This window comes from Meles meles, chromosome 2 (genome assembly GCF_922984935.1).
Source record: "Meles meles chromosome 2, mMelMel3.1 paternal haplotype, whole genome shotgun sequence".
Lineage (NCBI taxonomy): Eukaryota > Metazoa > Chordata > Mammalia > Carnivora > Mustelidae > Meles > Meles meles.
Window position 1 is genome coordinate 170,855,768 of NC_060067.1, and position 25,194 is coordinate 170,880,961.

General features: G+C 42.9%; 1 protein-coding gene across 2 annotated transcripts in view; it reads right to left on the reverse strand.

Annotated features, from left to right (window-relative positions):
* Window positions 1-3,685: 3,685 nt before the first annotated feature.
* Window positions 3,686-25,194, reverse strand: part of HGSNAT (heparan-alpha-glucosaminide N-acetyltransferase) — a 46,104-nt gene continuing 24,595 nt past the window's right edge. For both annotated transcript variants that reach the window (XM_045997514.1, XM_045997515.1), the window contains 14 exons: window positions 22,989-23,058; window positions 20,926-20,995; window positions 20,127-20,236; window positions 18,000-18,076; window positions 17,231-17,261; window positions 15,391-15,551; window positions 13,914-14,029; window positions 11,788-11,909; window positions 11,272-11,398; window positions 9,671-9,757; window positions 7,841-7,918; window positions 7,186-7,256; window positions 6,976-7,088; window positions 3,686-6,065 (listed from right to left, as the gene is read on the reverse strand). In XM_045997514.1, coding sequence (XP_045853470.1) covers window positions 5,884-6,065; window positions 6,976-7,088; window positions 7,186-7,256; window positions 7,841-7,918; window positions 9,671-9,757; window positions 11,272-11,398; window positions 11,788-11,909; window positions 13,914-14,029; window positions 15,391-15,551; window positions 17,231-17,261; window positions 18,000-18,076; window positions 20,127-20,236; window positions 20,926-20,995; window positions 22,989-23,058 — 1,415 coding nt within the window. In that variant the 3' untranslated portion in view covers window positions 3,686-5,883. The remainder of the gene's footprint in view (window positions 6,066-6,975; window positions 7,089-7,185; window positions 7,257-7,840; window positions 7,919-9,670; window positions 9,758-11,271; window positions 11,399-11,787; window positions 11,910-13,913; window positions 14,030-15,390; window positions 15,552-17,230; window positions 17,262-17,999; window positions 18,077-20,126; window positions 20,237-20,925; window positions 20,996-22,988; window positions 23,059-25,194) is intronic.

Sequence of the window (25,194 nt, forward strand, 5' to 3'; positions counted from 1 at the left end):
CTGTCCTGAAATATATCAGATAAACGTCAAACAAATAACTTGTTTCTAGGGGCTACTTGAGAAAGAGAGGGCTAAGATGTTAGTTACTTTGCAATAAAAGTTTTAGATCTTAAAAAAAAAAAAAAGTTTTAGATCTTGGGGCGCCTGGGTGGTTCAGTGGGTTAAGCCTCTGCCTTCGGCTCAGGTCATGATCCCAGGGTCCTGGAATTGAGCCCCACATCAGGCTCCCTGCTCAGCAGGGGGCCTGCTTCCCCTTCTCTCTCTGCCTGCCTCTCTGCCTACTTGGGATCTCTGTCTGTCAAATAAAAAAAAAATAAAAATAAATTAAATAAAATAAAAGTTTTAGATCTACAGTTGAACCTTGAACAGTGTGGGGGGCTTCTGAGGGCGCCAGCCGCCCCCCACCACTGCACAGTTGAAAATCCACCTATAATGATTCCCCAAAAATGCGTTTACTATAGCCTGCTGTTGACTGGAAACCTTGATTGTTGATTGGCATGTATTTTGTATATGATTTATATACTGTATTCTTAAAGTAGGACAGAGAAAAGAAAATGTTAAAATCATAAGAAAAATACATGTATAGTACTGTACCGTAAAAAATCTATGTATAAATGGACCCATTCTTTTCAACCTGTGTTGTTCAAGGATCAACTGTATTAAAATCAGTAGTTTAAGTAGTAGACAGCTGATCTCAGGAAATACTCCGCCTAGCTCGTTTTAAAATTATCAATTTAATATGAGTTGATTACGATATATAAACCATTCTGTTATTTTGATCGAGGAGGGTGTTGGCCCCTAACAGCTTTCAAATTTAACACATTTTTGGTTTTATGCCTTTCTCAGATCAGTATTTGGGGACAGCATACATCAATACAGGACTTTCTGATACTAAAATGTGTAGGTACCAGATAAAGAAGAACCACTTTTTTTTTTTTTTTTTTAATTCAGTAGTGCCACTCCTGTGTGAAGAATTGCAGGGGAAATGCCAGAGTAAAATCGGGAGTCAGACAAAGTTTGCAGACAAGGCAGGGGCAGGGCGGGACTGCTCATCTCTGGCTCCTGAGGACCCATCCATGTCCTTTGCACTGAAACGTGACTGAACTCAAGCACAGCTTCTGGCAGCGTCAGGCCGCGTACCCAGGATGACCCTAGACGCCCTTAAAATGCCTGCCTGAGAAAGCTGCACACTCACAGAATCTATTTGGCCCAGCCAAAGCATGGTGATGAGCAAATAGGTTCCTGAACCCCCTCTTAGAGCAGTTACTTTTAGAAAGCCTGCATCATAAATCTTTCCACTGCCCTTTGAGATGTCAAACTACCGCCGGAAAATATTGGAACAACCCAAGCTGTCTCTGAAGAGTGAATAACCAGAAGAGCCTCGTTCAGGTGGGCACCTTGCTTCAACGTGCCCCACCACCTGCCATCATAAAGATGGGGGAGAAGTGCCAACTCAAATCCAATGGCCTTGTCTGTCACACAGACCAAGCCCATCACATCCCTCCCTGCCTTTCCCTTAGTGCACCCAGGCTTTTTTAAAAGTCTCCAGCCTTTTTTTTTCCAGGAAACTGGCTCAATTCACACCAGACCCCAGTGCAGTCAAGTCTGCCCTCACCCCTTCATCAAAATGGCAGTTTCTCTTTGACACGGGGACAGGCATCACCTGGGGTTGGTTAAACTGACACAAATGGTCTCCTGGGCAAAGCTGTGTCACAGACAGGATTTGGCTAGATGGAGGTACCAGTCTACAAGCTAAACAACCTTTGGAGTTTAATATCAGCAGGAAAACTATTCTGTATTGAAGTAAATGTGCATGACTACAAACCATCAAAGACAAGAATGAACTGTCATAAAAGGTGGGAAGAGCAAAGACCTGATTTTTTTTTTTTTTTAAGATTTTATTTATTTGACACAGAAGCAGGCAGAGAGAGAGAGGAGGAAGCAGGCTCCCCGCTGAGCAGAGAGCCCAATGCGGGGCTCGATCCCAGGCCCCGGGGACAACGACCTGAGCCGAAGGCAGAGGCTTTAACCCACTGACTGAGCCACCCAGGCGCCCCAAGACCTCATTTTCTGTCTGGCTCCAGGAGTCCAGACAATTCCACCAGAACCCAAAATGGTAATGGACACTGTGGGAAGCCCTGCGCTCCACACTGCAGGGAGCAAGGCCATCTGTCTGCTAGGCTAGCACTTGGGATGGAATTCAACAGAGGAAAGCCAGCGAAATAATGGCATCTTTTGTCAGTGGCAGTGTTCTGACATACACAATTAGATAAGGGGTTTATGAGATCTGAGGCATGTTATGACATAGGGCAAACTAGGACTTACATCAACTTTAGATTTGGAGATGCATTTAGCCTAAAAACAAACAAACAAACAAAAAAACCCACCGTGTTTTGAAAGTAATGCCCAACAGATACTGATTACCAAGAGAAAAATGTTGGCTCACTACACTCTGGTGAAAACAGATTACACAGATATGCAACTAAAGACAAACACTAGCAATGTGTTCTCCCACCTCATTTCAAAGTTCAAACAAAAGGAGTGTTAAAAATCTCAAAAGCTGAAACTATACCAGAAAATGCACTATTAATAGGGTCATGGATCCCACCGGGTACTGTTTAGTGTTTTCAAAAGCCTACCCCTAATTTTTTACAATTGATAGAGATCTCTACCCAAAAAGGAGTTTGATATGTTGAGGAACTTTCTCAAAAGTCCATTTGTCTTCCCCATTTATTAGGAAAACAATTACATTAAAAGGACAAATAAAAACTATTATGTTGGAATTTCATTTAAGCTGATGCCCTTTAATACATCCTGGATTATTGCACATTTATAAAAGATGCCCTTTATTGGCTAGAGTGAAAAGACAAGAAGTGTAAGGGCAACAATTTATTCACTTAATTATGAATAGGAATGAGTAATGGAAGTACCAAAAAATGAATAAACAACATTCAATTACTACATCCCTACTCTAGAACAGTGTTTTGGGCTTTATCACTTTAAGAACTCAACTCCCAACTTCCATGTCAGACACTCTCCCAACTGTGCCTCTCCCAACACTGCCATTTGGGCACAGTCATTCCCTCCCAAAGCAGGTCATCAATGTAGCCATGCCATGGACTCGTCAGTCCATGGTCCCTTGTCACTGCTGGTCTCATAAGTCAGATGGGAGGCTTGTAGCCAGTGAGACACGAGGGGAGGACTGCTGAGAGGCTTCTGGGAAGGGTTTTCTAATGACGTTATGAGATGCACAGAGGGGAAGCCCTCTCCTTTGGGTGGGTGTCGCAGTCAAGTGTCTGTAGCTGTCAGGGTGCGCTGGCCTCACAGGCAAGTGAGCTGGAGCCAGCCCACCTCGGGCCTTCCTATGTGAGCCAAGTTTTCCTTAAAACCTAGCTGAATCAGGATTTCCTGGTCCCTACGGCTCAATACACCCTTTTATATTACTCTCCAATTCAAGAAATGCTTCTGGATAACTCATCTGGAGAGGCCCAACTCAGCTTGGCTTGCCAGGACTTGGGATCAATGTGACCATCCAAGATGACTCGCTGTGAGAAGCATAGCAGCAGGTTTCCTCACCGACTGTCCCCTTACACATTAGCAAAAGGAACATTTTCATGGGGCACTCCAGTCATAGGAATTTTATCAGCACTTTAATATTAAAAACAAAAACCACCATTGCTTTGCTTTGATAAATGTTTATTTAGCGCCTGCTGAGTACCAGGCACTGTGTGTGCACCACGAGCAATATACAGATGAACAAGACATAATTCTTGCCCTTAACAAGCTCAGGGTCTGGTGCAGGAAATGAGACACGTACACAAATAACTACATCATACCAGGCAGAAAGCAATAAATGCCATGAGACTGATCCCAGTAGGTCTTATGAGGGGAAAAAAATATATCACCTTTGGATGAGAATACAAGATTAGAGAAGGTGTTTCAGAAATAGGGGGTCTAGAGAAAATTAAGGGGAAAATTAAAGCAGGAAAACCCCAGTTAAAGGCAGAAGCAGGAAGGGCTGAGAGGGGCAGAGGGAGGAGCCCAGCTGGCTGGTGAAGGCGGGGCGGACGGGGTCCAAGCCTCGTGGGCAGGGCCCAGGCCCACGGGCAGGGCCCGGGTGCAGGGGCGGGGCAAGCAACTGGGAGATGCATTGGGCTCCGCAGAGGGTGGTTCTAACCACACACGCCAGACAAAGCGGTTCCAACTTTGAGGGAAGCTTCTGAACAGCGATCTTCCCCGAACCGAGCTCTGCTGCATAAAGCTTCATGTGGAGCCCACGGAGAGTGACTGGACAGAGGAAGGACTGAGGGAGGCCCGGGCCAGAGTGCCAGCGGGGATCAGGTGGAAGACGGGAATGACGAGGTATGGAAAAGCGGGCATGGAGGAGGTGAGGTGAGTGAGAGGTGACGGAGTTTCGCAGCTAGACAGAGAAGGAGCCATTCAGGGAGCTAGGAAAATCCCGAGGGAAAGTCTGGATTTGGGGAGAGAAGCGGGAAATGGGGTGCTGGCGTGCTGGTGGGTGTCCAGGGCGGAGCGACCCGCGGGCAGTGACGAGGGGGGCTAAGGGTTCGGGGTGGAGGTCCATGGCGGAACGCAGGCCAGAGATCGTCCTCCTGCAGTAACGGCTTAAGTGACGTGGAGGTGGCCCCGTCGCACCGCGGAGAGCGGGCTCAAGCACAACCTTTTCCTATTCCACCTTTTCCTCCATTCGGAGTTCTCACAGGAAATTCGTTAAGCATGATGACGCATCATATGAAAAGTGCTGCTTTCAAAATGTCTCCCGTCTTCACTCCTGAGACACTACTTCAGTTTTGTGATTCCACACAGGAAAGGGCCTCCACTGTGGAGGGGCGTTCTGAAAAGATTTACTCCAGTGAGAGTTTTGTTTAACTTTTCATTATCATTTATTTTGAAGAGTTCTCTGTAATAAAATTATTTTCCTAAGGATTTCAGAAAAGCTACTGATGTATCCCACCTCAGTGAGCCTAAGAGCTGGAAGGAACAAGAGCGGTCATCCCTGCCTCCCTCATTTCACGGATGAGGGAACACGCGCCCAGAGAGGCCATGGGACTTGCTGGCATCTCACACGGCTAGAATGGCAAAGCTGGCACCACAAGCAAGACAGTGTGCTTTTTTCTGCCACACTAGAACCCTGGGTGCCAGCCACCATCTAGACACACAGAAAGACAGACAAGTAGGCAGACAGACAGCCAAATAGGTATGTAAGTATTGTAACTATAAGTAAGAGTGGCTGGAATAACACATCTATATTTTAACATCCTTTTCCAAGTAGGGAAAAGGAGAGAATGCCTTTGGACAGAAAGGCATTTTTTGGACCCATCGATGCCTTGCAGGTCTGAAAAGGAAATTACTGACTTTCTTGAAATATTAAACTGCACTTAACCACAAAAAATATCGGGCCACATCACTACCCATACCATTCGATAAGGCTTCTAGTCAGCCACAATAGAAATGAAGGTATTCTTGGCTGGCATGTCCTGGAAAGGCAGTCTACAGGAAAACAAGATAATAAAAATTAGACTTTAGATTGTTTTATCTGTCACAGACACAAAATGCCCATGGCAATTTCCTTTTGAAGAGTTAAATGACAAATCCTTAAAATGAAATTCTAAATTCATCCATTTGCATAGAAGATGGAGAAAAAAGACAATTATATTCCAAACACATAAGTCTCAAATATACAGAGTTCTGATAAACAGTCGCATCATAGTAAACCAGCCAGAGCAGATCAGCACCTTCCCCAATCATTGGGAAATACACATCCTACTGATTCTATAATTCATGGTTCCCTTTAATAAAGGCTGCTTCAACACTCCCGCAGGCCCACTAGAGTCTGCCAGCAATGCATTTCAGCTGGAGCTGTCAGATTTTCCAAAAAACCTTCTTTTTATAAAGAATGTAGGCAATGAGCACCCAAACTGCAGTGGCGACTATGTTCTGAGTTAGGTGCTCTTTGTGTGACTGATTATCCTGTAGCTTCCACTGAAAGGGGAAGTAGTTCTCAAACACCTCATGGCCAACGTACACCAGAATAGAGTTCATTCCTGGAGAAGAAATACAGAAAATAATATTTTCCTGAGTCACATCTGATCATCTGTTTAATTCTTGAAATTTGACTTTAGTCCAATGAAAAAAACAAAATGCACACAATAAATAATGCATTTCTTAAATACTTAAGTGTAAGCTAAATCAAAAATTAGAAAATATTTATAATGATGTAATTCTTAAAATACTAAATCTATAAGGAGAGCTAAAATCATTAACTTATCTTTTCTAGACCGGAAACTTGAGGTCAGAAAAATCTCTCAGTCACTGAAATGACTGGGTCTAGGGCACCTCGGTGGCTCAGTCGGTTAAGCATCTGACTCTTGGTTTCAGCTCAGGTCATGATCACAGAGTCCTGGGATCAGGCCCCAACGTGGGATCTGTACTCAGTGCAGAGTCCTCTTGAGATTTTCTCTCTCTCTCCTTCTGCCGCTCCCCACCCTGCATGCGTATGCTCTCTCTCTCAAATAAATAAATTAATCTTTAAAAAAAGTGATTGCGTCTCTCAGCCTTCAGGCAGATTTGCATCAAAACCATTCCATTTATCTCCAGTATCTCTTGATATTTCTTATGCATCATCTATAAGGTAGTACATTTATATTCAGAAAGAAGGCATGGCCTCATTGCTGAAGTCTTAGAAACTGAATGATATGCCCTGGATTGTTTTTGATGCTCCACAACTCAGGACTGCCTGAAGAAACAAGTGGTACTTGGTTGTGACCCCACAATCTAAACAGATAAAATGGGTGGACTCCTTTGGAACAGGCCAGCCATGTTCTGCACATGGCCCCAGCGGCTTTCTCCCTCAGTCTGCATCTTGGAAACCTGCCACCAGGGGCCATGGCCTCAGGTCACAGCACTGGGCCCACCCCCTAGGTCACCATCATTAACTCCGAATTAGAGGTTTACCTGGGTAGAAGAATGGGGTTCCCGTCCACAGTCCCTTCACATCCACAATGGGGTACAGGATAAGCAGGATGAAGAAGGCAAAAGAGCTCAGTGTGGTGACATACGAAATGGACCTACAAGGTGAATGAGGTGTTTCAGGGCTCCTGAGGAGCACATCCAGCATCAGCAAGATCAACCCAACATTAAAATGGCACTGTTTTCTATACCTACCACAGATTTTTGTTTATTGGAATAAAGCCTTCATTTTCAGAAATTTTCGTCAAAGCAACAGAAATAAGCCCCTATAAAAGGGGGAGAAGGATGTTAGTTTTTTTTAAATATTATCTCAAAAAACAATTATGCTTAAATATGTTATTTAATTACTTAGGGAGGCCTGAAAATTGTGTCTTACATTTTATTCTTTTAACTGGAAAACTATTTTCAAGATGCAAAACTAAAATTATTCTCCAAAACAAAAAATCTCCAAAGCATTCTCTTGAGTCAAAGGTAAGCTAGTAAGTAAATTAGAGAGGAAACGTGAAGGATAAAAACAGCCCAACTTTCAACTCTCCGTCACCGGGAGATCTGGAAGCGGACCTCTGACAGCTGTTACTCTGCTCTTCCTGGTCTGGTTCCCCATCGGAACCCACACAATTTCTTCATGACTCCAGCTGGCCTGTTCGACAGCAAACACTCTTAGTTATAAAGACATTTGCCTAAGAAAATAAACCTAAGAGTTCAGGTGTAAAGACGTGTTCCTCTCCGCTATTCTGGTGAAGAATGTAACCCTATGCTGTGGTGGCAGCTGCTGTCCAGTGCTGCTAAACATTTTCTTTCTTCAAAACACGTATAGATGGAATTTTAGTGAGGAATGCCAGTTACTTACTAGAAAACAACACCAGGCAGTGAATCTGATCAGAATGTCTTTGGTCTGATCCTTGTAATATAAGAGTATTTTTCCTGCCTGGAGAAGAAAACACAGATGACCAAGAGAACTGTTTAAGGTATATTCATGTTTTGTGTTCATCTATATCCTAATCACTCAACAGACAGACTCATCTGCCAGGCATGCTGCTAGATGCGGGGATTACCGAGAGGAATGGAACGTCACCCCTGCCCCTGACAACTGGCCACGGAGGCACAGGGGACTCCTCGGGAAGATGGGAGGAGATGCCAGGGAGGAAGTGCCGTCTGGTTGAGGCTACGAGTGCAAAGCAGGAAGGGCATCTGGGCAGAATGGAACAGCATGCACAGAAACAGGTCAAATGGCTGAAAGAGCACACGTCCCTGAGCTGCCGGTCACTGAGAAAGGCTAGAGGGTTGGGAAGGTGGGGGGAAGGTGGAAGGCAAGTGGGTTTGTGGGTCTCACTGGTGAGGCACAGGTTTTCTCCCATGCATAAGAGGGAGCTGAGGAAAGTCACTTCTCCCCCACCCCAAAAAAAACACCAGTAACACGGGACCAGCTCAGACTGGCCAGCTAGACAGTTTGGCAGCAGTAAAGAAGAGGGCGGTACTAGAGGCAAAACAGAAACAGTACAATCTGGACTTTGCCTAAAATCCTCTGAAATTAGGAATTAATTTCTGAAAAACATCAAAGGATAAGAAAATGTTCATAATAACATGTGACTAAAACTAAAATTTATGAATGTTTTCTATGTGCCAGTTCTTAGAATTTCACAGGAATTACTCAGTCCTCTCCACACCTTCCTGAAGTAGATGCTATCAGAGCACAGAGGGATGAACATGCCCGAGGCTACCCAGTTGGAAAGTGGGAGAGCAGGCTCAAGCCCAGACAGTATGGCCTCAGGTGTCACTCCTAACCCTACCCCAGGCTGCTCTCGCTGGCACAGATTCATCCCTGCAGATCTGCAGATGCAGGAATGAAATGAATATATGTGAAAGCACCCACTGTGAACTATAGTGTGCTACAGAGGGGAGTATAGAGCAGTATTTCTAAATATGAATCACCAAAACGTATATGCTTTAGATCCACACTATCCAATATGGCAGCTACTAGCCATATTGGAGACTATTTGTAGTTAAATTTAAATTAATTGAAAAGAAATTTAAAATTTTGTTCCTTGGTCATACTAGCCACATTTCAAGTACTCAAAAGCCACATGGACATGAATATTTTCATCAGAGCCTTCCATCTGCTGCTTTATAGACTTTTCCCTCCCCCGAGATAGCTCTGCTCAAAAAAGAGTTTCAAACACCAATAAGAAGAACTTTAGAGGGGGAAAAATGTGGGCTGCTCAGAATTTTTTAAAAATTACATGTGAGATAAACCAAGAACAACCTGTATTTGACTCTGGTGTACAATATGCATAACCTGAAACCATATAGAGTGTGCACCAAAGAAATAAATGTGACAAGAGGGGACACAGGGACTTCCCAACACCACCAGCTCCCAAACATTCTACACCCTCCAACAGGGAGACCTTTTACCCAGAAACTGCTATGCCTCCATTCCTAAGATAAGCCATATAGACAATGAGAATTTGGGGGTGAGGGAATATAGGAATTATACCTAATTATTTCCATGTGCTGAATTTTAGCAACTTCTGATTTTGACAATCTGTCACATATAACAGAATTTATTAGACCACAGAAGGTATGCTTCCAATTACTTGTTTTAATTAAACAGTTTTTGAATTAGTGATGAATAATCGTGAACAGTCAGAAAAATGTACACCCTAATGAAATGAACAAATACCTGAACGCCTAAAAATGCCATCACAATGGAGTTGATGGTCCCTAAAATTCCCTCTGGATCGTAGGCCACCTGGGTATGATAAAGCACCTTAACAAAACAGAAAAAGGAGGCAGGACTCAGACCACAAAATGCACACAAACAATTCAGAGATCAAACACAAACTTGAAGACACTCCAGAATTCAATGGTTTTCATTTTTGCTGCAGAAATTCACGGCCAGCTTGTGGGGATTATAGGCAGAATACTTCTGATCAATAAAGCGTGGGGTGTGTGAATACCAGAAGGGACCGCAAAGCCCAGGGATGAGCCATGACCCAGAGCAGCCACTTCAACTTCAAGGGCCAGTGATTTGATGCATCCCTAATTGGTTCCAACACTGTGCATAATACCTTCGTCACTGTCCGGTTTATTCCCTTTAGTCAACCCTACTGTAACATCAAAAAGCTGTTCCTGGGACACCTGGAACTGGCTCAGTTGGTTAAGTGGCTGCCTTCGGCTTAGGTGGTAATCTGAGGGTCCTGGGATCAAGCCCTGTGTCAGGCTTCCTGCTCAGTGGGGAGCCTGCTTCTCCCTCTCCCTCTGCCCACCCCACCCCACTCCCTTTGTGCTCTCTCTCAAATAAATAAAATCTTAAAAAAAAAAAAAAAAGCTGTTCCTTCCTAACTTCCTTTATGGCAAATAACATTAAAAAATATATCTGGGAGTGCCTGGGTGGTTCAGTCGGTTAAGCATCTGCCTTTGCCTCAGGTTCCTTGGATCAAGACCTACATCCAGCTCCCTGCTCAGCAGAGAGCCTGCTTCTCCCTCTCCCTCTGCCTGCTGCTCTGCCTACTTGTGCTCTCTTTCTCTCTCAAGTAAATAAAATCTTTTAAAAAAATTTTTAAAAATATATCGGTATTATTTTATTATAAAACAAGCATCCATGTAGAAACTGCAGAAATTTGGAAACAGTGTGATGGATGCCACAGTGCATCCCTCAGATATCCCCCTGCCCATGCCTCTTAGGACTGAAGTATTCATTCCCTAAGCTAGTAGAAATATCACTGGTCAAAAGCTCTCAGCCAAGTCCCTTTTCTGGATCTGTCCTTGACTGAAGAAAGTTGCCTCTCCAGGAGTCACACTCCCTTGCTGGGGGCAGTCCACATCCAATGGCCCGATCCCTGACTCCAATTCAGAACCACTCTAAAGCACCGGTCTAGCCCCCAGGAGATTAGCTAAGGCCTTTTGTGACTACCAGCCAGTCCAACTTCCCCTTCTTCCCATTCCTGCTTCCTCTGATCCTGAGCAGGGGCTGATTCCAAAAGGATGACCTGTAAGCTTCCTACACACCAATCTGGGCCTCAGAGTCTGCAGCCAGGAAGTCTGAGCTGAGCCACCACATGCCTGATCCACTGCATCTGCACTTTCAAATCCTAAGTTACCGAGATACACAGCCCCATAATAAACACTCCATTTCCTAAATCAGCGAACTTTTCAAATAAAAATTAGTTCCCATGATAGTTTGTTAAATGGACAGAGTCTCCAGTTGGCCGGCCCTTTCTGTTTTCCTTCACTTCAGAGCTCCCAAGGGTCTCGCTGAAAGTGCAAGGTCGGCTCACTCACGGCGGAAGAAGGATGCTGGTAAATGTGGTCATCTCCCAAAAGCAGGCGGTCAATGTAGCCAGCAGCTCCTCCGGTACAATTTGGATACTTCCCCAAATCACCAATGCCACCAGGGCCGAGATAACCACTGGGAAAGTGAAAACATGTACTTAACTGACAAGACTTCTGTGGGAATAAGGCTTATCCTGGCAATGGTCACAGCCCAGCAAGAAGCCTCAAACACAGAGACCCCTTGGCACCACACACTCCTCACCAATGCTCTTCTGACTTGACTAGTCCCCACAAGCTAAGGCGGGCAGCCCAACTTCCCTTCAAACAGACCCTGAAAAAGCCTCATGGAGACAGTCCTCTGGACAGACACCAAACTCCTCTCCCAATACACATGATGCCTCAAAGGAGAAGAAAGAGAGAAAGCAAGTTCCTCTTCCTCCGGAAATCTGCAAGTTCTCACCCCAGAAGCTCTGACTTGGCAGAAAAGGACATGCAAAAAGGGATTACCTACATGGGCTCACTTACGTAGGACATCCAGGAACAGGCAAGAAGAATGTCAAAGCCAGCCAAATGCTTTCCAGCATCAGAATGAAGAGCCACTGGGGCCAGCTGAAGATGATGTCTCGAAGGGAAAAGCAGCTTCTCTCCTGAGTGAGGAGTTATTAAAAAAACAAAAATGCACTACATGTAGGTAGAAGAGGAAAAAATATGCAGTAAACATATTTGGGAAATTCCTGGTGATTCTTCTGTTGGTAGTAATACAAAAACAGATGCATGTTTATTTCATATACATTATGTGGTCTACCTGCCCCCTCCATGAAATATAGTAAAACATTAGTTAAGAAGAAATCACTGGATGGGACACCAGGATGGCTCAGTTAAGTGCCCACTCTTGATTTCGGCTCAGGTAAGATCAAGCCCTGCATCCAGCTCTGCGCTCAGCATGGAGTCTGTTTGGGATTCGCTCTCTCCCTCTCCCTCCACCCCTCCCCCCCACTCATGCTCACTCTCTAAATAAATAAATAAAATCTTAAAAAAAATTAACTGGACAATTCTACTCTTACACCCAAGAGAACTGCAAACAGATGTTCACACAAAAACTTATATACAAATATACATGGAATCTTTATTCATACTTGCCAAAGAATGGAAATAAGTCAAATGCCTATCAACTGATGAATGTATCAAGAAAGTAGTCCATTCATAAAATGGAGTATTATTCAGCAATAAAAAGGAATAAAGCACCAATATATGGCCATTGAAAAATATGCTAAGTGAAAGAAACCAAACAGAAAGGCACATGTTATATAATTCCATTTATATGAAATGTCCAAAACAGGTAAATCTACAGAGACAGAAAGTGGAAGAGGGGTTGCCTGGGACTGGGAGAGTCACGGGGAACAGCGAGTGGCTGGTAGTGAGTTACAGGGTTTCTTGTGAGGTGAAGAAAATGTTCTAGAATTGGGTAGTGGTGATGACTGCACAACTCTAAATACACTAAGTATCACGAATTACACACTTCAAACTTGTGAGTTTTATGGTATGTGAAATATATCTCAATAAAGCTGCCCTTTAAAAAGCTATTTAAAAAAACACATTTTAAGAAAGGACAATGAAATTTAAACTTCTGGAGCTGTCCTGACTGAAGGAAGGAGTACAGCCTACCTATTCCTGGTATCTCACCCATTTCCTCGCTCCATTGTGGGGGTGGCGGATGAGCCTCCATAGACCTTGGGTCCCACATGACTAACCAAGCCCACATTCATGTCTCATCTCACTTCATCTCAAGAAAATCCACAGCAGAGGGTACACAAACAATGACACAGCAGGGAGAGCACATAAATGAATAATGATCCAATGCACTCCAAGGACATATGACCAAGCAATCATTATAGGAAGAGCCAAGAAAATCAGTTTAGTAATGAATTTGCTAGTCACATATATGGAAAGGAGCCAGAAAACAAATACAGCTTTATTAATTTATTAAGAAGGACCCCAAGTGGAAGAATTTAAACATTTCTTCCTGAATATTTGTCTCTACTAGGGAAAAAAAAACTCCACCTGTGGTAACTCAACAGAGCAATTTATAGTAAGATAGAAAGCAATCGTGAAAGAAGTGAGGCTCTCATACTTCCCACAAATAAGAAACACGAAGTAGCCAAGATAGTCAAGGATAATACTGTCATTCTCCTCCACCCTACTTTGGCATTTTTCCTCTAAGATGAATCTTCACAGCATCCTGTGATACTGAAATACAGATACTGAAATGTTTTGTGAGTTTTCTAACTATCCTATACTACGACGAAATGGAAAAACTGGCAGTAATGCCCCCAAAGATTGAACTAGCGAACTAGCTGATGGTGATATTATTTAATGCCATCAAAATGCATTTGATTACTGGGCACTTAAAAACGTATTAAGAGGGTAGATCTCATGGTATTTTTTTTTTCCCCACAACAGAGAAAAAGGATTGTTGTAAAGACTAAAGGAAAATAATTAATTGAAGGAAAAAAGAATGCACTTGACTAACAGAGTTAAAGAGTCTACTGAGATACACTACTCTGCCCAGAACTAAAGAAGATTCTGAAAATCATACAGTGATTCCCACCATCCCCCACCATCACCCCATGTTTAAAAGTAGGATTTCTTACCGAGGCACAACTTTCAGGCACAGGTTTAGCAAAGATGAGCTCTAACACAGCAACCACAAAGTAGGTCACCCCCAGCCTCTGGAGCACACCAGGAATTCGTACCTTATCCCAAGACACTGCAGAAGGCACAAATTTGGTGAAGTGTTAGCCAGCATTCCTCCTCCTGCCCTAGACAACATTACTGTTCTCTAGGAAGGGAAAGCATACCTCTGTTGCACTTAAGTTGTTGTCTAGGCCCTTGAGATAGGAATACACAGGGGACTTGGCTCAAACTCATAGCAGGAAGTGGCCAGCTGGGACAAAGGGATAAGAACACATGTGTTCAGGTGCCTGGGTGGCTGAGTTGGTTGGGCAACTGCCTTCGGCTCAGGTCATGATCCCAGAGTCCCCAGATGGAGTCCCACATCGGGCTCCCAGCTCCCTGGGGAGTCGGCTTCTCCCTCTGACCTTCTCCCCTCTCATGCTCTCTCTTACTCTCTCTCTCAAATAAATAAATAAAGTCTTTTAAAAAAAAAAAAAAGAACACATGTTCCTTCAGTATGAGATAAAGCAAGGACTACCTGGGCCCTGAAGTTCCTCTCCTGGCCCTTTGTCATTCTAGGTATGGATTCAATCGACTCTCACATCCACCAGCAACTTGCAGAGCCAGCACAGGCCACCAACAGACTCTCCCTGTCTTACAGGCTACATCACTGGAAGAGTGGGACCATGTAATGAATCCTACAATATATTCTCCTGGGAGCAGTGGCTCATTTTTTTGAGATGCATTGAATCAACTATTCAATGATACTTTCCCTTCTGACCCCAAATGGAAGTGACTTCTATCTCCCCCTAATGGCTTCTCTTAGTGCTTCTTGCCCATGGGGATGATCTGGCTACTGTCCAGGTAACTGTGTCCTGTTTTGGTAATGCCACTGTATGCCGCTTGAGTACAGCTAACTACTGCCTTCCCTGACCCTGATGCAGGTCCCAAGCACGGAGTATGCGTCCTTCCCTCGGCCTTCCCATCTCACTCACAGCTAAAGCAGTAACAAAGACATTCCTGCCCAGCAACCCAGTGGGCATACATGTGATGACAAAGGTAGATTCTTGAACTACCAGACAATCTCCTTATTATGGAAGTTGATGAATCCAAAGTGGCAGGAAGGCAGGGTCCAGAATGAGGGGACCTGATCTGGCCCTACTACTCTGTTCCTGCCTCAGAAGACCCACAGAAAGCACTTCAATCTCTCTAGAACTCAGAGTCTTCCTTTGTACAGCAGAAGGGTCTGAGTGGTCTTAGAAGCTCTTCCCAGGTCTGAAGTCCAAAGACAGTAACAATAATGCCCGAAGTTATACAAGCAGGTATACACTTTTATAACAACTGTTCTTTTTGCGGGTATCTGAGATGGAGGAATTATATTTCTTTTAAATTATGACATGTAGCTTCCATATTTCAACCACAATATATACTAACAAGAGGTGAAAAAATACTTACATGGGCCAAGGCAATAATTGGGGTTCACAATGACCACTCCTATACAGATTAACAGGAAACTCCTCCATGCAATTTTCCCTAGCAATCTGAATTTTGAACATCCTCGCTGCAGTATGGAAGTCATTGATAGAAAAACTGAAGATCCCATAATAAATACAAACCTAGAAAAAAAAGACAGTTATTAAGAGGTGATCATTTCTAGGGTGGCTTTTTTTTGTCTATATATCATCAATATTTTGTAATCTACTACATAAAAGAAGTGATACATTATTTTTCTAAAGTAGCCAATTATGAAAGTAACACTGGAGGAAGAATCAGAACAAAACCATGTTGGACTATAAGGTTTGTGCACCATCAAGTCATATCCTAGAAGGAAAATTCTTCAGGGCTGAGTACAATTTCCAAGGATAAGTCTCCCATTTATTATTAAAGAGAAACAATAAGAGACTCTTAATCTCACAAAACAAACTGAGGGTTGCGGGGTTGGGGGTAGGGAGAGGGTGACTGGGTTATGGACATTGGGGAGGGTATGTGCTATGGTGAGTGCTGTGAAGTGTATAAACCTGGCGATTCACAGAAAAAAAATTTTTTTAATTAAATTTAAAAGAGAAACAATGATGAAGATGCTAGAATCGAAACAACTAGACATTTACCACCACACCCTCAAAGTCCCTGAGAAACAAACAACACTCATCAATCATTTCTAAATTCACTCTTTCTCCTGAAAGAAAAATGAAAGCTATTTCTTTTTCTAATTTTGTCTAAGCCACATACCTCTTTTCTTCCCTTTTACTAAATTAACTCTTTAAAAAAAAAAAGTCGGAATAGCAACCTTTCCAATGATTGAGCGTGAGGTCTAACAGAGGTGAGAATTTGCCCTTGCCACATTTCTTGATATCCCCTGGCTTCCCTTCTTGGGGTCACCTAACTGGATAAAAAGTGTCTAGTAACAGAAATGGGAACACATTTCCTACAGGGAATCTCATAAAGAATGTACATAAACGGGAACTCTGGGTGGTTCAGTCCATTAAGCGTCTGCCTTCAGCTCAGTTCATGATCCCAGTTTCCTGGGATTGAGCCATGCACTGGGTCTGCGTCTCCCTCTGCCTTTGCCCCTTGTTCATGCACACGCTCTCTCTAATAAATAAAATAATTACCAGGTCTTCAGGCATGTAAAACTTCCTCAAACCCAAAACCACCTCAAGCAAGAATTGCAGCTCCTCTGCAAGAAACCCTGAGTTCATATTGTGATGAAACACAAGGGACCAAAGACATAAACCAATAGCTAGTACTACTTCCTACAAATGGGACAAAGTCAAAGCGTTAGAAGCAATGACACAAATCCCACACTATACAGGAAGTCAGGGTCCCTTAACAAGGTGAACAAGTCACAGATGATCAGAGACAGAGTGGGTCATTCCTGTATTACTTTAAATTTTAATTTAATACTATCATTGCCCTGTTACATACTTATCAGAATTTCCTGATGCCAATATACTATAATTTCTTTTAGGAAATATGATTTTTATACTTATTTTCAGGATTAGTGGGATTTAACCACATATTCAGAATTTATTATTTCCTATAAGATCCCAAGATCTTATATACTATATCTACAAGAACAAAATGTTCCCTATGAAATCATTCATCTTTTATATGCAGGTTTTAGATACGCCCTCTTACCAAGCATATGCACTATCCAGTAACATAACTTTTGGAAGGACCTGTGAGCAACATAGACCTGTGGCCCAGAACTCAAGGATGGTCTCAGAGAAAGGCTCCAGCATGAGCTGGACACTTGGATGACCTATGGAAGAGCTGGTGGTAGACTGCCACTCACCATGGGAACACGAGGTCAGCCACCGTCAGTCCTGGAGAATAACACAAGCACAAGAGTAAGGAAAAGACTCTAGAATGTAAATACTTCCTAAAACTAGAATGGCTCCATTATGTACTGATATATATGGAAAGTAAACTCACACTGAGAGTTTGCAGGAAAACACTGTAAAGTAACACACACAGACACTCCTTGGGGACCCTGGACCCAGTCACCAGGCCTGGTGTATTTCCTACGAACATGACTGAGTAGGGGAAAACCAGAGTAGAAGTCTGTGGACAAGGCTGTTATCTTCAAGCTGTGTTATTCAAAATCCATTCTTAAACCAACTACTGAGCCAGATTTACAGTCATTACTCAACACCACTCAGACCAACCTGAGTTCAATGGCACCCTGAGGAGGACCATGAGTCTTAGAAGGCAGAACTCCCATGTGGCTGTAATAAAAGGTATATCTAGAAGATGACAAGAATCATTTACAACTAAATTCTTAACAGTTTCTGCAGAGTCCCATAGCCCGGCAGCAGAGTCTTGGGCATCCACATGTTATCACAGTGAAGCATTACAAAGCCACAGCACACGAAAGCAAGAACAAAACAAAAGGGTTAACAGCATCATCTAAAGGTCATCGTATGGGGGCAGGGGATCAGCACTCAGATGAGGCTGGTGGGGTCTTGTCTCTGAGCTCCTGAGGGGATGCTGAGAGGTTCTCTTGTCCACACTTCTCTGAGGGGGACCGACGCAAACAATACTACTTTTAGGAAATATCTTACCATTCCAACTCGAGTGTTTGAAGTACCAATATTTTCCTCCTCCATAATTGACGAAGACCATGAGGATGAGAGCTATCCTGTAAAGCAGCAAACAGCACACTTTCAGGGCTTGCCCATGTGACAGGGAATGGCCCAACTGCAAGAGACACACTTACACTCACAGGGGCAGTCACAACACAGATACACTTAAAGAGCAGGAAACTATTATTTCTAATTACTACAATTAGGGCCCTACACAAAGCCCTTCTGTTGCCAACATTTCCAACCTGATGTGTTTGTTTGTTTTTTTAACTAGGCTCCATGTGGGGCTCGAACTCATGACCCTGATCAAGACCTGAGCTGAGATCAAGAGTCAGACAGTCAACTGATTAAGCCACAGAGGTGCCCCTCCAATGTGATTTCTTAAGAGAAAATTACACTGACACTGAACTGTATAACTTGAAAACAAAGCAGAACATTTCCCATGACTCCACTCTGTGCTAATTACTTAGATGTTGCAGGTTTAAAGAACTGTAGTAGAAGGCATATAGTCATTAAAGCTGAAGGCTCGAATCATGGGCCCTCAACTCTGATTAGGGCAAAACTCTCATCAGTTACCTCAGTGTGCTCCTCTGTAAGACAGGGAACACGCCCACAGGGACCCCTGGAACCACTGAGGAAAATGATGTATATCATGGTGCCTAACCAGCGCTTGGCACATTTTAGGCACTTAACAAATGTTAGTTCCTATCTACCAACTAACATCTCATCTCCAAAAGCGGCAATGAGAATCAGAAAGAAAGAGGAATAGGAGCTCCTGGGTGGCTATTGGTTAAGCTTCTGACTCTTGTAGCTCAGGTCATGATCTCAGGGTTGTGAGATCGAGCCCCACATTGGGCTCTATGGAGGGCATGGAGTCTGTTTAAGATTCTCTCTCTCCCTCTGCCCCTCTCCCTGTCCCTCTCCTAAAAAAAAAGAAAGAGGAATATGATAAAACAGACTCTAAATATGCTACTGTTTAATGCTGATTATGTAGGATACTGAAGAATGAAGACTTGAGTGTGTCACTGCAGTTATCTGTGGGGACTCTGGAGCCAAACTCCTGGAGTCAGATCCCAGCCATCCCACGTCATCCTCAAGTGACCTCAGACATGTTACTTAACTCTGTGGCCTAGTCTCTTCACCTGCACAACAGACATTTTAAAAGTACATGCCTCATGGGATTGTGAAGGGATTGAATGAACTACAACAAGTAAGAACAGTACCTGGCACAGGGTGAGAATTTAAAAATCCTTTGCAATGGTTTTAATTCTTATTACTGCCTGTTTCCAACATGCACCCCGGAGTACTCAGTGTCTGGGGAGGCTGGGACAGAATTGTAATTATAACTAGAGTTTCAAAGCCCTCCATAAGGGGCACATGGTGGCTCAGTCAGTTAAGTGTCTGCCTTTGGCTCAAGTCATGATCCCAGGGTCTTGGGACTGAGTCCCATAGGGTCTGTCTCCTCACTCAGTGAGGAGTCTGCTTCTCCTACTCTTTCTCCTCTATCTCCTACTCTATCAAATAAATAAATAATCTTAATAAAAAAAATAAAAAATGAAAGCCCTCCATGGGTAGAAATGGAAGGCCTAAGACCTACATGTTTATTTTCAGCTATATGCTTTTAAACTTTATTTCCAGAATTGGGTCCTGGCCCTCACACTTCTACCCAAACTCTAAAATAACAAGTTGCTGCAGGACGCTGGATTTGCCTCCCAGAGGGCTTGATATTCAAGCTGTTTTGCTAGCAATGGGGAAGGGCCGGGGCTGGCGCACGCTGGTATTTCATTTGTCTGATGGGACAGGGGGCTGCGGATGGACAGGGAAGCCCCATGTGCCACTGCCTGCCCACATGACCTTAACTCAGCAGAATCTCTGTACTAGCACAAACTGGCTCTGGTTCATCCCCTGATTCTTCTCCAGCAACTTTATATTTGCTAACATGACAGTTTTTGAGTAAAGAGAGGCCACTGATTTTATTCTCACAGCAAGAAGTCCTGCCTACCCTATGAAGTAAAAGATATGTAAAATAGTTAAAAGCGTGTTTATGTGTAAACATGTAATTCTAGACTGCCTGTGCCCACCATGCCCCATGGGAGCCCCACATACCCCCTGAATGTGTCTACACAGCGGAGGCGTGGTGTTGCAGCAGGCGGACGCCATGCTTCTGGTTGAGCGTCGCCACTGATGGAGGCTGCCCTGCTTGGAGACCCCAGCTCCTTCAGAAAAACGGGGAGAGAAACAAGCCAGTTGATAATACTAGTGAGTTAATTTCAGTTTTCTGGTTTCTTAGGGAAGAAATTAACAGATAGGAGAGCTAAAAACCATTGTCCGGAACAATCCTTTAATTTGCTTTTGTAAAAATCCCACCCAGAGGTTTAGTTTTTCACAGTTGATTTCTGTGCTGTCTGCTGAGCCATGCTGATGAACGACCACAAAGACCTGGTCCGTAAGTGCATCTGGTATGAGAGGACAAGCAAATGTGCCCATTTATGAACATATCTATGTCCATAATGAATGTATTAAAATAAACAATATATTTAATTACCACAGGAAGCCATCGATTTTTAGATTTCATATTGATGGCTCTATTGTTTTTATCTTGATATTCTCTATTTAACTGGATCAATTCAACAGTGCAGCCTGCAGAGAGAAAAATGTCTCCACACCATGCATATAATGCAACCGAAAATTCCAGCTTCACCAGGAAAGAGAAGGGGATGGTGCCCTTCACCAGAGCTGCAGATAAGGCTGCCTGCTCTTTATGAAGGCTACAGAACACATGACTGACCTGGCCTTCCACAATATCAATAAGATTAATTAAACCAGATAATAAAGATTATTAAATAGGGAATTATAAATTCCAAATAGAGAAAACCACCACACATGTTGCATGCTAATAACTCACAGAATTGATGAGGCGATCAGTTTCCCGGGAATTTATTGCTTTAGAAATCCAATTATGAAAGTCATCTAAACTGTAAATAAATAAAAAGCTCAGTTAATTTATTTTCTTTGGCAGAATTTTCAAAATGATTGGATACTGTATTGAAAAAAATTCATTAAGTTCATACTCTATACAAGTCAAAAACTTAAACATTTTAAAGTGTCTTTAAGTGTGGTGGGTTTTACTTCATCCAGACTCCCACCCCTCACCCTCTTGCCTGCCTTAGGTTGACTATTTTAAAGAATCCCCAAAATCATTTAATCCATAAATACTGCAGTTTGTAGATCTAAAAAATAAACGACCCCTCTTTTTTTAATAGAACTACAGTTCCATTATTCAGTTTTAAAATATTATCAATAATTCCTTAGTTTTATTATCAATAATTTTATTATCAGTAATTCTTATCACAAAAGAGCCAGTTCAATTTCTGTCTCGTAAGTTTTTTCTCAGCTTAATTATTCAAATCAGCCTCTAAACATGACCCACATATCTAAGGCATATATTCTTATTTTTTCTCTTTATTCTCCACAACTCACTCCTATTTCTACTTTATTCAGCACTGGTAACATCACCATCACATGAAAACTATTAAAATCAAGACATCTAAGAAGGGCAAAAGGAGAAGGTAAGATATTTAAAAATTAAAATTTTAGAAACGCGCTTGATTTCCTTTTCCATGTTTGTCCTCCCAGTGAAAGGAGAGAGAGCCTGTATTCTTACTACCAACTCAGATTTGGTTCTGGTTCCAACACACCCGAACATCCCTGGACTTCCAGGGGCCCGCTGGAAAGTGCTGGGGCAAGGGACAAGGGACTCCCACTTTGCCAGCAGAGCATTCTGCCTGCAAGGCTGAAGAGGTGAACCACAAGCTATGAGGAGTTTCGGTTCCACAGTGGAATGAGGTGGGGTTTGTTCCCTTTCCAAGAGCTCAAGATCAGCTACCAATTACTTTAAAAAGTGATGCCAAAGATCCATTCATATTAAAGGGACCAAATGAAAACATTAATAAACTGGAGTAGTATCTGCATCTTACCAAAAGATTGACAAGATAATATCTTAATTCAAACAAACAACTCTGCCCCTAAAAAGCAGTCAGGTTTAAAAATCGGCTTCTGAGCAAGTAGTAGTCCTTTTACCCTTATAAACCCTTGTATTTCTAGGATACACAAAGGAAGAGAGTCAAGAGTGTCTGAACTCCCCCAAGCTACTAGGTTGCCTCAAGGCAGCAGATTTGAAATACTAGGTTTTCTCCCTTCCAGTATGAATACGTCTCACCCATAAATAAAATCTTGTGATCCTTCCAGACCCTAACAGGCTGAGCATGTGAAAATTCCATCAATCTTACTTCTTTAAAAATATGAAAGAACTTTCCTTTGAAAGGTGACCTGCCAGCCTGTATCTATGTGACTTTCTTTTTCTTTCCCAGTCTGTTCACTCACTCTCACTCTCTCATCTCGTGTGGACTCGCTGTTAACCAGGCAGACAGAGAAGGAACCCCTCGCCAACCTGCCAGTCTCAAGCAGGGAAAAGCGAGTCCACGCCGAGGTCTGGAGATCCAGCACCCCAGCCTCCATCTCTGCTGCCTGATGCCCGGAGGGCAGGAGCTGGGAAGCTGGAAAAGAAGGGTGGCCTCAGGGCTCAGGGTAGGACAGGAGGAGAAATGTAAGGCAGCAGCTGCCTTCTGAGATCAGCCCAGGCCACCTCCCAATCACTACAAAGCAGGCTGTGAGATCCTTTGGGGAATAATGACTTCTCAAGCATTTTCTGCTCTCTTTTCAGCCATCTGGGAGGACTGAAGGCAAAGATCCATTCGAACTAGGTTATCATGACCCTGAAGTCAGGGACCACCTCTTATTCTACATTGATCCCTCATACCCCAGGCTGGACTGGGCATGGCAGACCCAGTTAAGTATTCATTTAATCAAAGGATAATGGTCACTGAAAGGGCCAAACTAGCCTTCCTGAATTTATTTTTTTCTATATTCTACCTCCCCCAACTGTGCCCTCCCCTAACATTTGCTTACCTCAACAAAAACCTCAGAAAGGATACTGCAATGATGAGTGCCACACCAATAAGGAATGCGATACACACAGCTATAAAAAAAATCAAAGAAAATACCATATCACCGAAGTGTCATCCTAAGCATGGAAGCTGTCAGGTCATTAAGTTTAATCTATAAATTAAAAAATGCAAATAAAACAAGGGAAAAGCCTATATTCTTCTGCTAACTTTCCTAAAAACACTTGAGAACATTCATCATTAGAGGAGCGCTCGTTTTCATTATGAAAAATATCAAACATAGACAAAAGAACAGAGACTCGCATAATAATCATAGTAGATTCTAGAATTATTCTAGATACTAGAATACAGATTCTAGATACAGATTCTAGAATTATCAAGATACTGTCACTCTTGCTTCGTCTGTTGCTACTCTGCCTCTGGTTTTTTGCTCGAAATATTTTTAAGCAAATCCCAGACATGATGTCATTTCCTCCGTCCACCTTCAGTACGTAGCTCTAAAGCACAGGCCTCACAAGACGTGTTGACATCATGCAACCCCTGACGTGGCCCACTGAGGAGGCTTCTGGAGACATCTATGGAAAATGCATACCTTCTACTTAGCTGAGAGAAAACAGCAAGCAAGTGCAAATAACAAAATAACTGGCCAGTCCTCTTCCAGTGTCAAGGTCAAAAAAGACAAAGAAAGGCTGCAGAAACCTAACAACTAAAAGGGCTGTGGGATCCTGGACTGCATCCTGGACCAAAGAATGGACCTTGAAGGAACAATGGGAGAAATCTGAAAAGCCTTCATCAGTTAACAGCACTATATTAATGTTAGCGTCCTGGTTTCAATCATTATATATGGGTAACTATACCATGTACTGTACTATGATTATATAGTTTAGGGCTTTAGGGTTAGGGTTAGAGTGAGGGCTGGGAGAAGGATTTATGGGAATGCTTTTTTCCCATGTTTCTTGTAAGTCTAAAATCATTTCAAAATTAAAAGATTCTTAGGGCACCTGGGTTGCTCAGTTGTTAAGCATCTGCCTTTGGCTCAAGTCATGGTCCCAGGGTCCTGGGATCGAGCCCCGCATCAGGCTCCCTGCTCAACAGGAGAGTCTGCTTCTCCCTCTCCCACTCCCCCTGCTTGTGTTCCCTCTCTCGCTGTGTCTCTCTCTGTCGAATAATAAATGAAATCTTAAAAAAAAAAATTAAAAGATTCTTAAAAATGGACCTTTTGTTATATACATATTTACATCTACCATATCATTAACAACTCCTCTATAACAGAGTCCATATTTCAATTTTTCTAGTTATTTCAAAAATGCTATTTGTAGTTAGTGTGTTCAGGTCAGGATACAAGGTTCACATTTTCTATTTGCTCATTATGTCTCTTTAGTTGTGTTTAGACGAAAGCAGACATTGACTTGTTCGAAACAAGTTATCTATGAGGAAGTCTCATGTTCTAGATCTGTCAGTCTGCTTCCTCATGGTGTCACTGAACTCGTTCTATCCATCCAATGTTCTGCATATGGGCAAGTAGCTGTAGAGGCTTGACTAACAAAGTTCAACTTTTTGGGGGAAGAATGCTTCACAGATGGTGCTGTGTCTTTCCCACTCCCCACATCAGGCGCACCTGGGGCGGTTGAACATATGCCCAATGCCCGTGTTCAGATGGGGAAAGCCTAGCCCTCCTGTGCCAGTTCCTCTTTCATATGATGGTTTCATCCACTCACAATTTTTGTCTACATCAATTCCTTCATTAAGGGTTATAAAATAGCGTGCCATTCTGCCACATGTAATAGCTGGAATTATTCCTTAAAGAATTTACCCTCAACATCTCAGACTACTTAGTTATCCTAAAATACAATTAAAATAGGAAACACAGGATAAATGCTTAGATCCTCCCTTTCAATTAATGATTTTAAGACACTCCAGATATCAGGTGTCCTTGTTACCTCCAAAGGCAACCGAAATATTGCCTTTGTTTAGGCAAGTGGCTCTGTTCTTTGAAGCTTCAGAAGGGACTCACTGGTTTTTATAGATTCAATGTGTTCCATCCATACATTCATTATTTTTTCCAATGCTTGAACTGGCTCATGTTGGCCCTTTCATGTGGGTTCTTCCATTCTTTTGACATGACCCCATGGTCTCTAAAAGCTTCGCTGTGCACAGTACTTATTAAGGCCACAGGGATTATCTAATGGGGGGCTCAGACCGACAGATTT